A 21255-nucleotide genomic window follows, 5' to 3' on the forward strand; every position below is an offset into this window, starting at 1 on the left:
CAGACCACCACTCGAAATTACTGCTAGCTTAGGATTTCGGTGTTCATGTTTTTTCTATTACCTTGTCTTCCTGCTGAGTTTCCAGACTCGGGTCACCACCTGATGACCCTTGCTGACCCTCACCCTTGCAGTTTCTCTCTTGAGATGTTGCTGCTTTCCCCGTTACTTAAAGCTGTTGTCTTTCAGATTTCAACCACTGCCTTTGTGTCAAATCTTTATGGGTATGGTGAGAACACTGCTACGTACATGCACATTTGCTTTTGATCTTGCTTGTGTATGCGTGTATGTGCACGTGTGTCCAAGACACAAAATATGTGACAGTATGCTGTCATTCACAAATAAGCCCTCGAATATTGGGTCTTAAGAAGCTCATGGCTATTTCTTATTTTTTGTATTGTTGAATATTAATGTGAATGTTTGACTTTAGATGTTGTTTCTGATGCACGTAAACTCATATTTATAAAACTTAATTTTTTTCTTACATCCAGATTCCACATGGGAGTTTCTCAGACTGATTCTTGACCTCTCAATGAAAGTATTGAAACAGGATGGGAAATATTTTACACAGGTATAGACTTACTTAAGTGTTTTTTCCCCAAAACTCTCAAATTTTATGTTTTGTGCTTCACACGGCCAGAATACTTAAGGAGACATTAACATAAAGACTAATGGTAGCACTAACTATTTAGTTACTTGTAAAATTAAGACTAAATGAAGGTTAAAAGGGAGTGCGTATAGTATGTAATGGCTGTATGCTCTGACAATGTAGGGATAATACAACTATTAAGAATAGTGGTGAGGTGAGTGGGGGAGACTGGGACAAGTATATGCAAAAATCTTTTGTATATTTTCAGTAATCATGTTGGTGGTGATGGTATTAGTATTGTTATTGAGGTTGTTATATTTGTAATGTGGCATAAAGCAATCGAGCAATTATGCAATATTTTAATTCTATCATCCCCAACATTGTCAATATGGAAGGAAGTAGTTGAAGATGTAGTAGAAAAGTGGATAAATAAAACCGTATTGTACTGAAAAAAATTTCAAGGACAGACCAGTATAATTGGATTATGTTCTCAAGCAGTAAGTTTGTAAATAGCTGACCTGTCATTTTTAGGGAATTAATGAGTTCTATTGTGTCCTGTTACCACAACCTTCTGATTTATTAAACTTGGGCTTTGGATGTAGTATAAGCTGTTGTCACCAGATGGAGACACAGACTGTGATTCCACCCCCCACCCCCAAACTCTAGGGCAGGGGTCCCCAACTCCCGGGCCATGGGCCAGTACCGGCCTGTGGCCTGTTAGGAATCGGGCCGCACAGCAGGAGGGGAGCGGCGAGTGAGCCAGCGAAGCTTCATCTGCCGCTCCCCACGGCTCGCATTACCGCCTGAACCATCCCCCCACCTTCCGTGGAAAAACTGTCTTCCACAAAACTGGTCCCTGGTGCCAAAAAGGTTGGGGACCGCTGCTCTAGGAAATTCTTAGTGGAAAAGCCATCAGCATAATTTCATAAACTGCTTTGGCTGTAGTATGAGTTACTGCCACTAGATGGAGACACAGACCGTGGTTTTTTCCCCTCATCCTCTAGGAGATTCTTAGTGGAGAAGCCATCTACATAATTTCATAAACTGCTCTGGCTGTAGTATGAGCTGCTGCCACCAGGTGGAAGCAAATTGTATTTTCCTCATTTTCTAGAGGATTCTTAATTTTAAAAGGTTTGAAGTTAGTATTTCTTGATATGTAAAAAATACATATATATATAACCTACTAAAGTCCTTAACTTTTCGAAAATGACAGCAAAAGCAGCTAATTGATGATCCGTCTTTTTACTTGGTACAGAAATCCCTTGATTCATAAGCAGAAGATAAACAGTATTGTACTCGGGTCCCTGTAATTAATTCTTCAGCATTTTCAGGAGAATTCCACCTCCCCCCCAACTTTTTTAAAGCATTGTTATAGTTAAATGTCAAGAACTACTAGAAAGGTCTTAACTTTATTCTCCCAAGGAGGCATTTTTAAGCAGACCCCAGACAGTTTACGGGATCTGAGATTCATAGTGCCGAAAACAGCTTGGCAACTTAAGAGACACCTTGAATTAGTTTCCATCCCATCCTGTTTTCTTCCTCCTCCCCCTGCACGGGCAATTAATCCTGGACCTTGCACTTGGTGAAAGTGTTAGCAAGCTTCAAGGGAACAGACAACTGTCGACGAATGGACTTTTTTTTACCCTGATCCTTAAGAATGATTTTAAAACACATTGTAGAATTGACTTTTTAAAAGCCATGAGTCCAGGGGTCTGTAAACCACGGGCCAGATCTCATCTACTGCTAGGTTTTGCAGTTTTCTTGGCACACAGTCACGCCCATTCATTACAGAGCGTCCATGGCTGCTTTTGCTACAGCGGCAGCTTGGAGCACTTTTGGTGAAAACTATATGATCTGCAAAGCCTAAAATATTTTCTGTCTGGCCCTTTACAGGAACCCTGTAAAGGGTTCTGACCCCTGCTTTACAGGAACTCTACAATGAAACCTGCTCAAACCAAGTGGTCTTATTCTTATAAAAACAACCCGAATTCAGTGAGTTGGGCTTTTCATAAGTGGATATTTCTTAAGCAGAGCATATATTGATAGAATTTGGTTCTTTTTATGTTTCTGCAAATAGAAGTCTCATGGAGCTTAAGTTGGGGAGAATGTGAGGCCTTGACATCTTTAATCAAAAGTGACTGAAAACAATTTGGATCTACTGCAAACCAGTCAGTTTATAGTAGAGAATAGGTACCGTTAGGAAGAAAGCACGAGTGTTTTCTTTTGTTGTATTTACCTGGTACACTGCTTCCTTGGGGAACTGCTTTCTCAGTATGGACAACTAATAGAAAGGCTTACTTGACAGATCATCCCCGCCCATTCCTAAATACTGATGATTCAGGCTTTGATAACCTGGCCTTTGCCAGCCAACTTTTACTAAAAATCACCTTAAATACTTAAGGCTGTGCTGGTTTCTAAGAATTGTCCAAAAGATGTATTAGGACATCCTTCCCACCCCCGCATTCATTATAGTTGGAAACTCAAGGCGATCTCTTTTTATGATTCCCAGGAATCCCACAGTATGTTGGGTGGTTGAATGTGTCGTATGAACCAAGGGGGCATAGGCCTTTGAAGAAGCAGGAGTCAAGAGCTGCAGTGTGGTTTGACTCAGTATGTACTGATGTCATTCCCACAGTGTAATACTTTCAAAAACTACCACGTGGCATGCTCAGGAGATACCTTTAATTCACACCCATCCCCCTTCCCTGAGCCTGTAGCTTAGAAATGGAGTAAGGTTAAAGATGGGACAAAAATGTTGTTTGGCTTGTTAACTTGGTGACTGACAAAAGCTAAATGTTCCTGCCTAAAACTGCTTGCATCACAATGGCAAGTTCATGATGTCACTAGTGTCACTGTGGCTGGTTGAAGACAGCCTTGTCTGTGGGCCACAGAGCTGGAGAAGGCGTCCTGGAATGTGTGGGGATTCATCGATCCACCGCTGGCAGGCTAGGGGAATTTGAATCCAGGGAAGAATTGCTTTTGTGGGACTAGGAGGCAGGTTCCCCTCACCCCCCATTATAAAAAAAACTGTAGGTTATTTCAAAGTACAAAAATATGTGTGTGATATTCATATTAGTTATGATACAAAGATATTAACTTCCCCGTCCCCCCGCAGTCATGGATGTTACCAGTACGCTTGACTCGTCTGCATTCCTCCCTAATCCCCTCCCGCCTTCTGGAAGTAACCCATTTTTAGTGTGATTTTTTTGTTTCAGTTACTCTTGTGCTTTCTTTATAGATGTTTTACACACGTGTGATCTGCTAAATCATCATATTGTTTTTGCTTGCTTTTGAACTAGATAAAAATGGTGTCCTTAAGGAGGTATTCTTCCAGACTTTTTTTTTTAGTTGCGGCATGTGGGATCTTTTCAGTTGAGGCATGCGAACTCTTAGTTGCGGCACGCATGTGGGATCAAGTTCCCTGACCAGGGATCGAACCCGGGCACCCTGCTTTGGGAGCACGGAGTCTTAGCCACTGGACCACCAGGGAAGTCCAGACTTTTTTATATTACAGAAATCACACAAGCTGTGTAAAAGATACAAACAGAACTAAAATCTATAAAGTAATAAAGCAAGTGTCACCCACAGCTAACATGAGGCAAGGAGAAACTTCTTTGCCATTAGATTGTTATTATGCATCCTCCATGTGTCGTAAGAAAAGAACAGTGTAGTTCCATTTAAATACATAGAAAAGTGAAATGTATCACATTACTTTTTTTGGGTAGGTATCTGTGGGTTTTTTTTTTTCTTTTTTAAACTGCTTTTTGACAATTTTGGGGAAGCATAAATTGAAACTATCCTATTTCTTTACCACATTCTTTGTAAGGAGGACTTCCCATATACCCTCTGTAAAGAGAGAGCGTGGTGTCATTTTTAAGATGGCAAGGAAAACCTTGAACTGTGAACCTTGGTGGCATTTCCACTCTATAGCTTCCCCGGTAGTGAGGTGTTCTAAAAACAACCGGGCAGTGTTTTCTATTTGTGAATCTTAAATTACACATGTGGTGTTTATGTACTCTCATGGTGAACTTGATGTTGAAACCAAATTATATGCTGGCCAAGGGCACTTTGGCCAGTTCCCACTGCAGGACCCTAGATGATGGGTTACTAAACAGGCTGGCACTGAAGGATGACGATGTGCTGAGCGAATGTGCTACGTTAAAACCGCCCAGGCCAGCCCTTGGAATAGTTCTGTCTACCCACTTGCCCGTGACTGACTGGTTCTTTGGTTTTGAAAGCCATCCTCAGGAACGCTTATATCACAGGCTGCTTTATTATATGTGAATAGTTTTCATCTTACATTATACTTGGCTATTTTGAGGCAAATTGATAGCAAAGTTCTTATGAAGGAATGTGATCAGCACATATATTCAGTTGTCTTCCAAATGTTAAGAGCTTCAGAGGTTGGGACTTCCCTGGTGGCACAGTGGTTAAAACTCCACGCTCCCAATGCAGGGGGCCCGGGTTTGATCCCTGGTCAGGGAACTAGATCCCACATGCATGCCGCAACTAAGAGTTCGCATGCTGCAACTAAGGAGCCAGCAAACTGCAACTAAAGAGCCCTCAAGCCGCAACTAAGGAGCCCACCAGCCACAACCGAGGAGTACATGTGCTGCAACTAAGGTGCTGGTGACCTGCAAATAAGGAGCCTGCTGGCCACAACTAAGGAGTACATGTGCCACAACTAAGGAGCACACCTGCTGCAACCAAGACCTGCGCAACCAAATAAAATAAATAAATAAATATATAAGAATTTTAGAGGTTAAGAGGAAATAGTTGGTATTAAATATCCATCTTGTTTTCTAAATCCATTATGAAAAGCCCTTGGGGGAAATTGTGCTCAAATGATAAACCCTACCCCAGATCTACTGAATGAAAATCTTCATTTTAATAAGGCCCCCTATGATTCATACATACATTAAAGATTGAGAATCACTGCTGTAGAATTATGCCGGTACTGTATGCATTCAGCAGCTCTCCTGTGTCTTGGCCAGCATTTCTGATTCTCTTCACCTTTTTTTTTTTAATGGTCCTAGAGTGGCTGCTGCAGCTCCACATATCCTATCTAAGTTGGAGGCTGGAAGAAAGTTGAAGGAGCTGGGTCACTGTATTTATCCTTGATTGTCCAGAATCAAATATCAGTTATATGTGGAATCTAAAAATTAATACAGGGCTTCCCTGGTGGCGCAGTGGTTGAGAGTCCGCCTGCCGATGCAGGGGACACAGGTTCGTGCCCCCATCTGGGAGGATCCCACATGCCACGGAGCGGTTGGGCCCATGAGCCATGGCCACTGAGCCTGCGCGTCTGAAGCCTGTGCTCCGCAACGGGAGAGGCCGCAACAGTGAGAGGCCCGCGTACCACAAAAAAAACATACAAATGAATCTATATACAAAACAGAAACAGACTCACAGACATAGAAAACAAACTTATAGTTACCAAAGGGGAAAAGGGAGGAGGAGGGATAAATTAGGAGTTTGGGATTAATAGATACAAACTACTATATATAAAATAGATAAACAAGGACCTACTGTATAGCACAGGGAACTGTATTCAGTATCTTGTAATAACCTATAATGGAAAATAACCTGAAAAGATATATAGATATCTATATCTATCTATATATATATAATATATAATAACATATATAGTATATATAACTGAATCACTTTGCTGTACAGCTGAAACTAACACAATATTGTAAATCAGCTATACTTCAAGAGTTTAAAAAAAGAACACATTTCAAAAAATAAATCTTTCCCAGCAGACTTCCACTATATTTCATTGAGCACTCCTACCTGCTCGGGAGACAGAAAAGGGGTGGCAAAAAAGGGAGAAAAATTAGAACAATGAAGTCAAGAGAAAATGTTTGATAAAGAGTAGAACTGGGGAATATCCTTAGTGTATACATCCTGAATAGACTTTTGTTCTCCTATTGAAATAAATAAAATAAATCACAGATTTTGGGGGAAAGCACAGAGGTGTGAATATAGTTCTGTGTCAACATCTTAGACTCTTAAGAGGGTTGTAGTTTCTGGAAGCCAAGAACATTATCTTTTTGATACTTCATTCTCAACACAGTGGTGACTGTTTTGAATGGGTTATGTGTATGAATCTTTGCTAATTGCATGGTGTTGATACAATGACTGTGTCACTAATGAGAAATTGGTCTCACTGGTTTCTGTTGCTTCATACTCAAATAATTTGAAATGGCTTGGTAAATGAGGTAGAAGGATAATGAGCTAATGGATCTATAAATAGAACTCAGTGCAATTTGTGAAAGTACAGAAACCTTATCTCATTTTCAGAGCTGAACTTTTATCTAAAGCTGGAATTGCTCATTTATTAGAGACCTTCAAATGAGTGGGACGTTCAGTAGGACTTAAGAATCCTATTGTTTGCTTTTCTCTCTTTGATTTAGGGAAACTGTGTCAATTTGACTGAAGCCCTGTCACTCTATGAAGAACAGCTGGGGCACCTGTATTGTCCTGTGGAATTCTCGAAGGAGATCGTCTGTGTCCCTTCATACTTGGAATTGTATCCTTTGACCACATTGTGTTGCCAAATCAGAACCTCTGTGTAAATATCATGCCTGTTTAACATTTTAAAGAAACAGAATTAGTTGTATAGTACATGTAAGGCCCTGGTTCTCCGCCCCCCCCAGCCCCTCAGATGCTGGGGTGTGGCCTGACACAGCTTCTCAGGTGGTTTTAATGGTCTGGCACCACTGGTTCTCACAGGCAGTCCCCAGACCTGTGGCATCCCCTGGGAACTAGTTTCTCGAGCCCTGCCCCAGCCTGCTGCCCAGTCAGAAACACTGGAGGGTGGGGCCCGGTGACCTGTCTTGACCAGCCTGCCAGGAGATTGATGTGCACTTTAAAGCTTCAGAAGCCCCAGTCTAGACACCGTCCCAGCTGGAGCAGGCTGACTGAAGAAGCTCATTGTCCTTTTATGTTAAAATTACCCTACTTCAATATTAGTTTCTACACTTCACTTGATTCTGATTTGCAGTAGAGATAGAGCTAAAAATAATAGTGGGCATCATAAAGTTAATGTTGATGTTCCCCATTAGTTCCACTTAGTAAAGTCAGTCCAGGGAAATAAGAAAAGAACCCAGAGAAATGCCAAATGAAAGCATTGTCATTGGAAATTTATAGTGCATTTCTTCCTCCTAAAAACCGGACTGTGTTCTGTAGACCAAAGCTACCATACCGGAGGTGGCAGGGTCTAGCTTCCTGTGAGAGCAGGTTTCATGGCTGCCTGCTAGCCTGAGCTCTGTGACCGTGACAGTCTCCCAGGGAGGAGGGGCCGCCAGGTTCCTCCTGGCCTGTGGAGAGCTTTGACACCTCTCCCTGGCGAACAGGTGAGCATGTTCATCAGGGTTCCTCTCCAGAGCATTTGTTATAGCCAGCTCTTCTTTTTTTTTTTTTTTTTTTTTTCCCCAGCTCTTCTTTATACATTGAAAGACTTTAGAAAGCAGTTGATGACACCTGGAGAAAAGGCTTTCGCCCTCTGGCTCCCCTCTGGTTCCTCTTTCCTCTCCATCCTTCCACCTTTCTCCCCCTTCTCTTCCTAGCTCCCTCTTCTCCCACCTCCCTCCTTTCTCTCTTCCTCCCATCTCTCCCACCCCACTTCTCACCTCCCTCTTGTCTTTGTCTCTCCTCTCTTGTTAATTCCCCAAAACATTTTAGAGTCCTCGGAAGCAGAAGTGTTACCTGAGAGGATATTTGTGTCCCTTTAATCTTTTCTTTGCTCACCTGCTGCCCTCCCTCCCCACCCCCCCCCCCCCCCCGACGTCACAGGTGGTGGGCATCCGGCTGCAAAGTGCCCTTGTTTAAGAGGCCTTCATTCTCATTACCACAGTGCTGTAAGCTCTGAAGCTTTCATCCATCTTCCAGTTTGTAGGCCAGTAGACAAATTTGAAGTGATGCCTGTTTTTCCTTGAATTACCTGTTCTTATTCCTTGACTCCTTGTGCAGGTGGGTATTTTACACTGTTTGGAAGAAAGCTAAACCTTGAAAATCAGTTTCCCCTAATCATGTGTGCTGCAAATAGCCTTCCTGACCTTCATATGCTGTACATGACATCGAAAGGAGTCAGGCAATTAGTTGTGAATTCCTTCAAGTTTCCTTTTTTTAATTATTTTTTAATTTAAAAATCAAATGGAAAATGTATATTTTGGTGAACTAGGGTGTTATTTTTTTGAAGGATGATCAGACAGCACAGTGAAGGCTGCTAAATGCACTGAACCTCTAGAATGTGATTTTTGATTTTGTTTTTGTTTTTCTGTGTGGGCTTCTTTTGTTTCTGTTTTGGTAGACTTCGAATTTGATTGTTTGGAAGAATGAACACCATTGTTTTCTTCTGGAGGGAAGCTCTTGACGGGAGTTTCTTTTCCCCCCAAATTGACGTAGGTATTAAAATTTGGTGCTTATAAGGAAAGACTTTAAAAACTGAATAGCAATGCTTTCGATTAAAATTACAAATGAGAAATTTCATGTGTCTGTTGTTTTATTTCAGCCAGGTCTTCTCTTTCTCGCTTCTGATCTCACAGAACAAAGATGTCTCCTTGGTCTTTTTTTAGTTCTGTTATATCACTCGGTGCCATTTATCTCTTTCTAATAGGATGGCCTTAGGGCCTTTTTTGAACAGCAGTAATGACTTCATTTACCACCGTGGTAAATGACACACAACCTATTACATTCACCAGTTCTTCATTATAAAATTGACCTAAGGATAGGAAAAGATTTGGCCTTACTGTAAAGTTGAAAGTCAGAAGCTTCTTTCTATTCCAACTCTTATTGGTGTATTAGATGTGAAAATAAAGACCATTTTGGAATGCTGCTGTGAAGTTTTCTGAGTTTTTTGATGCATAGATAGATGACAGTTGTGGAGAGGCCCACAGCTGCAAGAGCAGCTTAAACTCACCTGAGGAAGTACGTGTAACAGCTTGGTAGTGTACCTGTGGGTCACAATCCACATCAAAGGTGAGGTTATATTGACCTGGACTGTTGGACATCACTGGGTTGTCCTGTTTGGCTTTTTTTTTTTTCAAACTTTAATTTTTTTATTTTTAAAATTTATTTTTGGCTGTGTTGGCTCTCTGTTGCTGCCTACGGGCTTTCTCTAGTTGCGGCAAGCGGGGGTACTCTTCGTTGCGGCACACGGGCTTCTCATTGCAGTGGCTTCTGTCGTTGCGGAGCACGGCCTCTAGGCGTGCGGGCTTCAGTAGTTGGGGCACCCGGGCTCAGTAGTTGTGGCACACGGGCCCTAGAGCACGTGGGCTTCAGTAGTGCGGTGTGTGGGCTCAGTAGTTGCGGTGCATGGGCTCTAGGGCACATGGGCTTCAGTAGTTGTGGCTCGCGGGCTCTAGAGCACAGGCTCAGAAGTTGTGGCTCGCGGGCTCTAGAGCACAGGCTCAGAAGTTGTGGTGCAAGGCCTTAGTTACTCTGCGGCATGTGGGATCTTCCGGGACCAGGGATCGAACCCGTGTCGCATGCATTGGCAGGCGGATTCTTAACCACTGCACCACCAGGGAAGTCCCCCTGTTTTCTTTTTTTTTTTTTGCAGTATGCGAGCCTCTCACTGTTGTGGCCTCTCCCGTTGCGGAGCACAGGCTCCGGACGCGCAGGCCCAGTGGCCATGGTTCACGGGCCCAGCCGCTCCGTGGCATGTGGGATCTTCCCGGACCGGGGCACGAACCCGTGTCCCCTGCATCGGCAGGTGGACTCTCAACCACTGTGCCACCAGGGAAGCCCCCCCTGTTGTTTTTTTAAAAGGTTTTATGCTTTATTAGTGGAGTTCATTTACAATGAATTTGCAGTAGGCAAAGCATTAAAAATGAAATATCCAGTGTGTGTTTTGAGACAGAATAAGTGTCAACCGAGAACATTCTTCCTCCTGAGATAGGCTCATGGTATGAAACAGATATTCTTTAAAAATGAATATATGTCCACTTTTTCTTTTTTGTTCGATTGGCGTGGGGGAAAAATAATAAAGGAGTTAGACTCACGTGGGAACTAGATTGGCTTTCAGCAAATATTTTTCTTGTGATAGAGGTTAAAAACAGCATTGGTAGTTAGACACTAAGAATCCTACTCAAGCCCCGCCCTCCGGCTCTATGCTTTCAAAGTCTCTGTGTACTGTGTAAGATTAAAAATGATGATACTACTACTGTTAGAACACAGTTTGGGGTAAATAGAATTAGAGGGTTTTCTTTTTTAAATTAATTTTTATTTGTGGCTACGTTAGGTCTTTGTTGCTGCGCACGGGCTTTCTCGAGTTGCGGTGAGCAGGGGCTACTCTTCGTTGCGGTGCACGGGCTTCTCATTGCGGTGGCTTCTGTCGTAGAGCACGGGCTCTAGGCGCACAGGCTTCAGTAGTTGTGGCTCGCGGTCTCTAGAGGACAGGCTTAGTAGTTGTGGCACACGGGCTTAGTTGCTCCGAGGCATGTGGAATCTTCCCGGACCAGGGATCGAACATGTGTCGCCTGCATTGGAAGGTGGATTCTTTACCACTGCACCACGAGGGAAGTCCCAGGGTTTTCTTTTTTTTTTCCGTTTCAGAAAAGAAAGCAAGTGTATCTGCTGTCTAGCTATGGTATTGTTAATATGTGACATCACTTTGTACTTGAAGACTAGCTTGAGGCTGAGGCTAAATCTGCTGATGAATTTCATGACACACAGGTGGGTCCTGCCAAGAGCTGAGAGTTAGGAATGAGATGGATCAGGTTGGGCCAGGCCACGGAAGACACATTCAGGAGAGACTAAGGGATGTGGTATGGGAGGAAGAAGGGAATGGAAAGAAATTTTTTATTCTGGGTGATAATGGTGAACTCCGAGCACAATCATTCTTTTCTAGTAGAGAAAGGATGCCTGGTTTTTTTGAACATCTTTATAACTGTTAAAAGAAAAGCGTGCAAACTGAACTCGATAGCTAAAAACAACCTCTACTTTTGCTGCATTTTAAGGAAATGTTATAAGATCCAAGCACTGTTACTTTAATGGGTGTAGTGTTATTTACCGTTGTAGTCTCCTTTATATTCTAAAGTAGAATATACTGTAATATATAGTTGCTTTTGAATTAAAGACAAGACAAATGTGGCTGTAGTTTAAATTCTAGTCAACACATCAACAGATGTCAAGAACTTGTTTATTAAAAAAGTAATGCCCTCTCCTGAAAATGTGATTGGATATTTTCAAAATTTGATTAATGGTGATCCACCTGGGCTGGAGGAAGGCTGGGTTGACAGTGTTGCTACCAAGCAAAGGGAAAATGTGCCGCTCCTTCCTGTGCAGTTGACTAGACACCTTCTTGCTTAACTACTGCTGACATAAGAGTTTACATTTGTCTCAGCAGATTGATCAGTTTTATTCTGTTCCCATGACTTCTGGGATAGGGTGGAGGGTGAAGGGTGTGGGTGTGGGTGTGTGTGGGTGAGGGTGAGAGTGAAGGTTGTGTGTGTGTGATGTATCGTTGGCCTGTACCCAAGACTCTAGAGCAGCATTATTCGAAGTGTGGTGCTTCAACCAGCTCTTTGTGTTCTAAGCACATTGTTTTGTTTGCTTCAGCTGAAGTGTTTTGTTCCCAGCAAGACTTCGTCAGTGAACGAAGCATTATGTTGGTCTCCACCGCAGGGCACGCTCCTTACCCAGTCTTGGAACAGCACTGTGAGTAGCACTGTTCTCGAGGCCAGCTTGGCAGCATTATTTGATTTGAGCTGCTACGTGGCCTTGAAATAACACTTAACAACCTTCTGTATCACCCTGTTGCTGAGTGTCTTTGTACCACATAATCTCTTACGGTGCTGTGCTTTGGGTTAATACACAACTTTCCTTTACATTCTCTTGCTTTATTTATTTATTTGGCTGCGTTGGGTCTTCGTTTCTGCGCGAGGGCTTTCTCTGGTTGCGGCGAGCCGGGGCCACTCTTCATTGCAGTGCGCGGGCCTCTCACTGTCGCGGCCTCTCCTGTTGCGGAGCACAGGCTCCAGATGTGCAGGCTCAGTAGTGTGGCTCACGGGCCCAGTTGCTCCGTGGCATGTGGGATCTTTCCAGACCGGGGCTCAAACCCGTGTCCCCTGCATCGGCAGGCGGATTCTCAACCACTGCGCCACCAGGGAAGCCCTCTCTTGCTTTTAAAATACCTTTGTGGGGGCTTCCCTGGTGGTGCAGTGGTTGAGAGTCCGCCTGCCGATGCAGGGGACACGGGTTCGTGCCCCGGTCCGGGAGGATCCCGCATGCCGCAGAGCGGCTGGGCCCGTGAGCCATGGCCGCCGAGGCTGCGCATCCGGAGCCTGTGCTCTGCAGCGGGAGAGGCCCGCGTACCGCAAAAACAACAAAAAAAATAGCTTTGTGAATTATGATTATCACTGAGTAGGCCAACAGTCAAAATTTGAAATATGCCCAAGGGTCCTGTGGCTAGTAGCAGTCTGAATTTAGGTTCCAGCCTTCTGAATTTGCTGTCGGAAAGCTCACACCAGGGGTTCTTTCTCAACCTTTTTGGTACCGTGAACTCTGGGTACCTGGTGAAACCTGTGAGCCCCTCCTCAGAAGCATGTTTTCTAATACATAAAGTAGATATGATTACAAGGAGACAGGTTACAATGTTTTTCAAAGACGTCTGATTTAATATTTGTGCTTTAATAACTTGTTACATAGCTGGATCTAGTTGTGGGTCAAATATTGTAATTTTGAAGCATAATGAGCATAAGTAGAAAATCTGCAGCAACTGAAAGGTGCTAAGAACGCATCTGACTTCTGTTGTTGACAAAGTCATAGGTACTGTCCATGCTAACATGGATTGTGACCTATGCTCATGCCTAAAGGACATGCTAGATTTCAGTTAGACGTTAGTGAAAATAAAGATAGAAAGGTTTTCCCATCCAAGTTCAGAGCCACAAAGAATTCCGTCCATAGATGCCAGCTTAAGAACCCCTGACCCACAGTTTTTGCTTCCACTGTTGCATTGTATTTAGGTGGTGGGGAAGGGTAGCTGCGTCCCGTCGCCCTGCTGTCACAACGTCAAATCAATACTGGCAGATCAGTTCTCCTCGGCCAGAACCATTTAAAATCTCAGTTACCTAGTGCAGTCATTCCACTGATTTCTGCTTTACTCATTATTTCAAAAATGAGAAGAACATGGGAAGAAACAGCCCAGTGCTTTTGGAAGGCTATTTGAATACTCTTGGATGTGATTTCCCTGGGAAATCAGGTGATTAATGTGACTGGACAGGTATGCTTATCTCCTGTATCTAGAGGTCCCAGTGACGGTTCATTAACTCAGACCACATCTCGGGGCAATGACCAGTCAAACGGTGGTCACTTCAATGAGTGATTCCTTTCAGATGAATGGGTCCCTCTTTGGGCAACTTTGCAGGGAACGTAACAGGATAAATGAGTCAGGGGTTCTCCCGGGTAAAGTAAGCTTAACAAGCCAGATCTGTTTTGATAGCCCTCCAATATCCAGAGAGAGGACTGGGGGGGGGTTCCCCACCCCATGGGGCCTAGAGATGGAAGGCCAAGATTGTAAAGATGGGCAAGGGGCAGTTCTCTGTAAATACGGGCTTTGACACTGGAGTTGACTTGTTAGAGATCATTCCTGGTTCTGCCTATTAGGCAATCCTTTTTTCTTGTTTTAGGGCTAAAATAGTCTTACATATCAGTTGATGATTATGTTGGTGACTTAGGTTCTCAGTAAGTGATTCTGACAGCTCTAAGTTCGTTTCAGAGAGATGGAAATGCTCCTTGGACGGCATTCCATGTCCTCTACTTTCTAGACAACTCTGCCTTTGCCTGCTTTCAGTTGTCTGAGTTAAATTTGATGCATGAAATTACCCCTCTCTTCCTCCCAGGGCTAAGGGGGAGCTTCTGTCAACATATCCTTTGCGTTCATTGCGTGGTCCCTTCATGCTCAGTGATTCCGTTTTTTCTCCTCAGTCTTATTCAACAGTCTTCATCCCTTATCTATTGTCCGCATACATTTAAATGTTTAATGTCTGAACAGGAGGTGAGTCCTGGTGGGAAAGAACACGCCTGAGTGTGGTTTCTGACTCTGCCAGGTAAGGGCTGGAGGCATTTAACTGAAGCCTGGTGGGGGCAGTTGACAGACGGCTAGAATATAAACTCCAATGCCGTCACCGGCTACCTCTTGCTCAGCTTGTCTAATGTTTTGTGCATGAAGTTAAGGTGCAGAGTAAAAGGGAACTCTTAGAATTGCATTTTCCAAGTGGAATGTACAAGAAAAGGCTGGTGTGAAGAAGTAGACACAGGGTTGGGCATGTTCAAGAAGAAAAGCAGCCCGTGATGATAAAGGTGCAGTCTCAGTGCGGGTGAAAGTGCTGTGTTGGTGAAGGGTCCTTTCACCAGGGCTTGTGTATTTTGGGTTCCTTCTCGGTGCCCCCAAAGACTGAAGAGGAGTAGAAACTCAGAAAGGTGTAGAGCAAGCACTCAGACCAGAAAACCGGAACGGCGTGTAGGATCTGTGGCCGTTTGGGTGTCAGCCATTGCTGTGAGTCTTCCTTTCCTGTTTGTTTGAGCTTCACCATTTATCACCCTTGAATGTCTCTGCCCTTGGTGGCTCCCTACCCATTGGATGAAATTCTTACTCCAGGCCTCCACTTTGGTCTGGGTCAGCCTACAGTGGACTATTGCTCGGGTTTCGGTGGAAACCGGGCAGCAAGGCCACGAGACCCTGATCCTGGCCACTTGCGCTTAGTTTGAGCCTGACCCTTGGCTCCCACTGGATAAATCCAGAAGTGTTTGTGCCTTAAAATAATTAAGCAGAATGATAAATTATAAACCATCAGAAAAAAACTGGAAGTCATGAGGGTATATGGAAAATACACAAGTAAGTGGAGGACACAAATACAGATGAGACACTATAGAAAGCTGGGTGTCAGCTAGTTAAGGGGGAGGGAGTGCTGGAGTTGAAACAGCATTGTGTAATCATCATAATGAAGACTGAATTAGGCAAGAATCATCCCCTGATGTCAAATCTGCGGGAAAATTTTGACAAGGAGCATATTTATGTGGCTTTAAGGTGTCTCCCACAGATTGCTTATGCGTTGTGTATCAGTTTCCTATTACCACTTGAACAAACTACTGAGAACTTAGTTCCTTGAAAGAACACAAATGTTTCAGCTCAGAAGTCTGAAATGAGTCTTACAGGGCTCAGATCTGGGCACTGGCAGGGCTGGTTCCCTCTGGAGGCTCTAGGGGAGAATCCGTTTCCTGCCTTTTCTAGTTTCTAGAGGCCACCTGCGTTCTCTGGCTTCTGGGTCCTTCAGTCTCAAAGTCAGCAGCACAGCACCTTCAAATCTCTGCTTCCGTTGTCACATTACCTCCTCTTTCCGACTCCTGCTTCATCCCTGTCGTAAGGCCCTACTGGGATTACATTGGGCCCATCCGCATGATCCACGATACTCTTCCCCAGTTGAAGCTCAACTACAGCTGCAAAGTCCCTTTTGCGATATAAGGTAACATATAAGTTTCTTGGTTTAGGATGTTGACATCCACAGGGGGTGATTATTCAGCTTACCACGCATTGCTAGAGAAAATAACTTTCTCGTGGAGAAACTGAACACTTTGGCTGGGTGATCAAAATCAACAAGGGGCAGGTGGACATCCTATGCTTCCAGTGTTGTGAGAAGGGTCTGTCATCACCTATGCGGCATTAGGCTAAGAATGCGTTACCTGAAGCTGATCTTTTTTTTTTTCAATTCACGAATCACTTGGTTTATTGTACACAATTAGCACACAACACAGGTTAGTCAAATTAGGGAAAAGAGGGTAACGAACCAACCCAAGGAGAGTCCACAAGGAGGCTTCTCAGCAGAAGCATGGGTCTCTGGTCTGGCAACAGGTGCCTGAGTCTAAACCTCTAGGAAACATTAGATCCCCAATGAGAAATGTTCTGTTTTCAAAAGGCCTGTATTCTTTAAAAGTATCAATGTCAAAAAAGAGGAAAGGGGGCTTCCCTGGTGGCACAGTGGTTGAGAGTCCGCCTGCCGAGGCAGGGGACGCGGGTTCGTGGCCCAGTCCGGGAAGATCCCACGTGCCGTGGAGCGGCTGGGCCCGTGAGCCATGGCCGCTGAGCCTGCGCGTCCGGAGCCTGTGCTCCGCAACGGGAGAGGCCACAACAGTGAGAGGCCCGCGTACCGCAAAAAAAAAAAAAAAAGAGAGAAAAGGTTTCCAGATTAAAGGAGGCTAAAGAGACAAGGCAAATAAGTGCATTATTTGACCCGACACTGGATCCCGTATTGGAGGGAAAATCCTGTAAAATTGCATCAATTGACAAATTGGTATACGGATGGTAGTTTTGATAAAGTATTGTATCTGTATTAACTCGATGAGTTCTAATTGTAACTTTCCTCTAAGTTTGAAATTATTTCCAAGTAAAACGTTAAACATTAAGAAAAAGAAAAGGAATTCTGTTGACACAGTTGGTCTCCTGTCTGCCTAAGGGATGTGACAGCAAATTTTTGGACGCAGAATCAGAAACCTAAGAGGAACCAGGCTTAAGGGGCCTGTCTAGCACCCAAATAAGCATGTGCTGCTTTTAAGATCTAGCACAGGAGACGGTAAAATGTGATGTTCGTGAGGCAGCAGAAGTTCTAGTGGCTAAATTATGTCTTTCAGCCTTTCTGACTGCTACACAAAGAAGAATATGTACCTGTGAGGGCTCCCGCAGGAGATCACGAAGACCGAGGGGAGCAGTTCTCTGCCCGGGATGTCTGCTGCGGTGGAGCTAAATGCAGATACCAGCAAGACTCAGAGGAGGGCGCACCACTGGGCTCTGGGTCCGCACTCGGGTTCTTGGGGCTCCCACTTGGCTTAGAGACAGAAGGCGCCCGGCAAAGATCTTGCTTCAAATACCCCACTGTTTCTTTGCCGTTAGATGTTTCTTCCTGAGCTTATGCTAATACACTGCAGGGCGTGAGGGCTTTGATTTTTTTTTCTTTCCCTACGTATGTGGCAGAAGAGAAGAATGGAGAGCGAGAGTAGGACTGAACTCTTCTTTTTACTTAAGGCAAAAAGCCCGTTTTTTAAAATTTTAAATTTGAAAATAGGGTCACATTAAAAAGCTATTCAGGGACTTCCCTGGTGGCCCAGTGGTTAAGGATCCGCCTGCTAACACAGGGGACACGGGTTTGAGCCCTGGTCCGGGAAGATCCCACGTGCCGTGGAGCAGCTAAACCCGTGCATCACAACTACAGAGCCTGCGCTCTAGAGCCCGTGAGCCACAACTACTGAGCCTGAGTGCCACAACTGCTGAAGCCCACGTACCTAGAGCCCATGCTCCACAACAAGAGAAGCCATCGTGTTGAGAAGCCCGCGCACCGCAGCGAAGAGTGGCCCCCGCTCAACGCAACTAGAGAAAGCCCGCGTGCAGCAACAAAGACCCAACGCAGCCAAAAATAAATAAATTTATTTTTTTTTTAAGAAAGCTATTCAGGGAAATCCCTGGAGGTCCTGTGGTTAGGACTCTGTGCTTCCATTACAGGGGGCACGGGTTTGATCCCTGGTCAGGGAACTAAGATCCCGCAAGCTGCATGGCCAAAAAAAAAAAACCAAAAACTATTCAATTAGTTTTACGAGAAAACTGATTGAGGACTTAAAAAGTTTCAGCTGGAACTGTAGTTGCCCTGCTAGTTAGAAACAGGAATAGAAAAATGAGGGCAGTACTTCACAAACTTGACTGCAAATGAATACCCGAGATCTCCTTAAAACCCAGTCTGGTTCTAGAGGTCTGGGGCAGGGACTGGGAGCCTGCATTTCTCACAGTCATCAGCTGACGCTGCTGGTCTTTGGACCACACTCTGAGTGGTACTGACCTGGTGCACCGGTAAGTGGAAAATCGGGTGGGTGGCCTTGCAGAAAAACTCACAGAAAGCTGTTGCATGAATCACTGCTGAATCAAAATATTTTAAATATCAGCATTGTTAGAGGTGGCCTCCAAAGCAATAGATGTTGCCACGGTAATTGCTAAAATGAGTTCCTGTTTGACTTCCAAGGGTTAGGAATGTTCTCATGGACAGTGTTAAAAAGGCAATTGGATAAACCATTAATCTGGGGCTCAAGTTTAACCTCCCAGTACTCACCAAAGGGCATGTACACCCTCAGCATTTGAAAAATTACAAAACTGGTGGTGGATGGAGGCCAATTAGTGGAGACTTTGAAGCAATGATCAGTGCAGATATTTTCAAGTTCTCCCCGCAGTTTGAAAGGATGTGGAGACCCTGTTCAGTGTGCAGACATTGCCCTGACAGCTAGAAGTTTCTAAACACAAGGATGAGGGATTATACTTTTTATTCAGCTAAACGTACAAGTTACTGAAGCCTGGATTATGCTTTGATTTCATGGGTTTAGGTAAATTTGTTTATTTCTGTGGAGGGTAAAACCAGAACAAATTTTAATTCGTTCTTGGGTCTTTTCCAAGTTTATTCAAAATACAATGAAGAATAAGGGGAAGGATTGGAGGTTACACGATTCATTCCTGACGTTGTGCTAGAACAGCTTTCAGGAGCACTTATTGGCCACTTTTGCCGCAGCCTCCGTGGAGGGAGTCCTAGAACACAATGTTTGGGATATATTCAGGGCAATGTGTAGAGGAAAGAACATGTGGGCACCCTCTTAAGCAGCAAAGAAAAATGAGCAGAAAACACCAGCTCAAAAGCAACAGGGCGCTGTGAGGGCTGCTGGAAATAGAAGCATGAAGGAGGAAGTGTAGATTAAGGTGAAGGCTATAAGGAAAGCACACGTGTTTCAGGTAAGGGATGAGTACGGATGGAGGTGATTTACTGCAAGTGCTTTATAAAGCACCAACCATTTACAAGAAGACGGCAAAACCTAATACACTTGACCCTTGATAAAGCGGGGGCTAGGGGCGCTGACCCCGCACACAGTTGAAAATCCAAGTATGACTTACAGTCAGCCCTCGGTATCTGCAGTTCTGCATCCTCAGATTCAACCAACTCCGGTGTAGTATTGTAGTATTTACCACTGAAAAACTCTACATACAAGTGGGCCCGTGCAGTTGAAAGGTATTGTTCAAGGGTCAGCTGTACTCTTTTTCTCTTGTACAGCTCTATAAAAAGATAAACTCTTAAATTTTCCATTAACCAAAAGGCCATCAGGCCCTTCCAGTCTTATTTCTCCCCCACCAGAAAGTTATCTGGGATGGTGTTATGGGCAGAGTTGTGTCCCCCCAAAAGATGTTGAAGTCCTAACCTCCAGTACCTGTGAATGTGACCTTATTTGGAAATAAATAGGGTCTTTGAAGATGATCGAGTTAAGATGAGGTCATTAGGGTGGGCCCTTATCCAATGACTGGTATCCTTATAAAAAGGGGAAATTTGGACCAAGAAACACGTATGATGTGAAAACACAGGCAGAATACCATTCTACAAGCCAAGGAATGCCTAAGGAGAAAAGCATGGAACCGATTCCTTCTGAGGGCTGCCAACACCTTGATTTCTTTTCTTTCTTCTTTTTTTTATTGAAGTATGGTTGCTGTACAATCTTATATGTTACAGGTGTACAATATAGTGACTCACAATTTTTAAAGGTTGTACTCCATTTATAGTTATTATAATATATTGGCTATATTCACCATGTTGTACAATATATCCTTATATCTTATTTTATACCTAACAGTTTGTACCTCTTACTCCCCTCCCCCTATCTTGCCCCTCCCTCTTCCCTCTGCCCACTGGTAACCACTAGTTTGTTCTCCATATCTGTGACTCAGTTTCTGTCTTGTTATATACATTCATTTGTTGTTTGCTTCTTTTTTATTATATCCACTAGTTTGTTTTATTTTTTAGATTCCAGATATAAGTGATATCATACAGTATTTGTCTCTCTGACTTATTTCACTTAGCATAAAGCCCTCCCAAGTCCATCCATGTTGCTGCAAATGGCAAAGTTTCCTTCTTTCTTATGGCTCAGTAATATTCCATTGTGTACATATATACACCACATCTTCTTTTTGATTTATCTGTTTATGGACACAGGTTGCTTCCATATCTTGGCAATTGTAAATAATGCTGCTATGAATATTGGGGTACATGTATCTTTTTGAATTAGTGTTTTTATTTTTTTCGGATATATTCCCAGGAGTGGAATTGCTGGGTCATATGGTAATTCTATTTTCAGTTTTTTGAGGAACCTGTATACTGTTTTCCACAGTGGCTGCACAAATTTACATTCCCACCAACACTGTACAAGGGTTCCCTTTTCTCCACATCCTCACCAACATTTGTTATTTCCGACACCTTGATTTCTATTTTTGTAAATTTCATTGAAGTATAGTTGATTTACAATGTTGTGCTAATTTCTGCTGTACAGCAGTGACTCAGTTATACATAAATATATTCTTATTTTTAATATTCTTTCCATTATGGTTTACCATAGGGTACTAAAGATCGTCTTTGCTATATAGTAGGACCTTGTTGTTTATCCATCCTATATATAACAGTTTGCATTTGCTAACCCAAAATTCCCGTTCCTTCCCTCCCCCATCCTCCTCCCCCTTGGCAACCACAAATCTGATCTTTATGTCTGTGAGTCTGTTTCTGTTTTGTAGATATGTTGATTTGTGTCATATTTTAGATTCCACATATAAGTGATATCATATGGTATTTTTCTCTTTCTGACTTACTTCACTTAGT

The 21255-nt window shown here is 43.6% G+C and overlaps 1 protein-coding gene across 1 annotated transcript in view; it reads left to right on the plus strand.

The window, feature by feature from the left end:
• Positions 1–9077, plus strand: part of SMS (spermine synthase) — a 52776-nt gene extending 43699 nt beyond the window's left edge. The window contains exons 9-11 of the mRNA XM_065900700.1: positions 489–568; positions 7006–7121; positions 8564–9077. Coding sequence (XP_065756772.1) covers positions 489–568; positions 7006–7121; positions 8564–8603 — 236 coding nt within the window. The 3' untranslated portion in view covers positions 8604–9077. The remainder of the gene's footprint in view (positions 1–488; positions 569–7005; positions 7122–8563) is intronic.
• The last annotated feature ends 12178 nt before the right edge of the window (positions 9078–21255 follow it).

The sequence above is a fragment of the Phocoena phocoena genome, chromosome X, assembly GCF_963924675.1.
Source record: "Phocoena phocoena chromosome X, mPhoPho1.1, whole genome shotgun sequence".
In the NCBI taxonomy this organism is placed as follows: domain Eukaryota; kingdom Metazoa; phylum Chordata; class Mammalia; order Artiodactyla; family Phocoenidae; genus Phocoena; species Phocoena phocoena.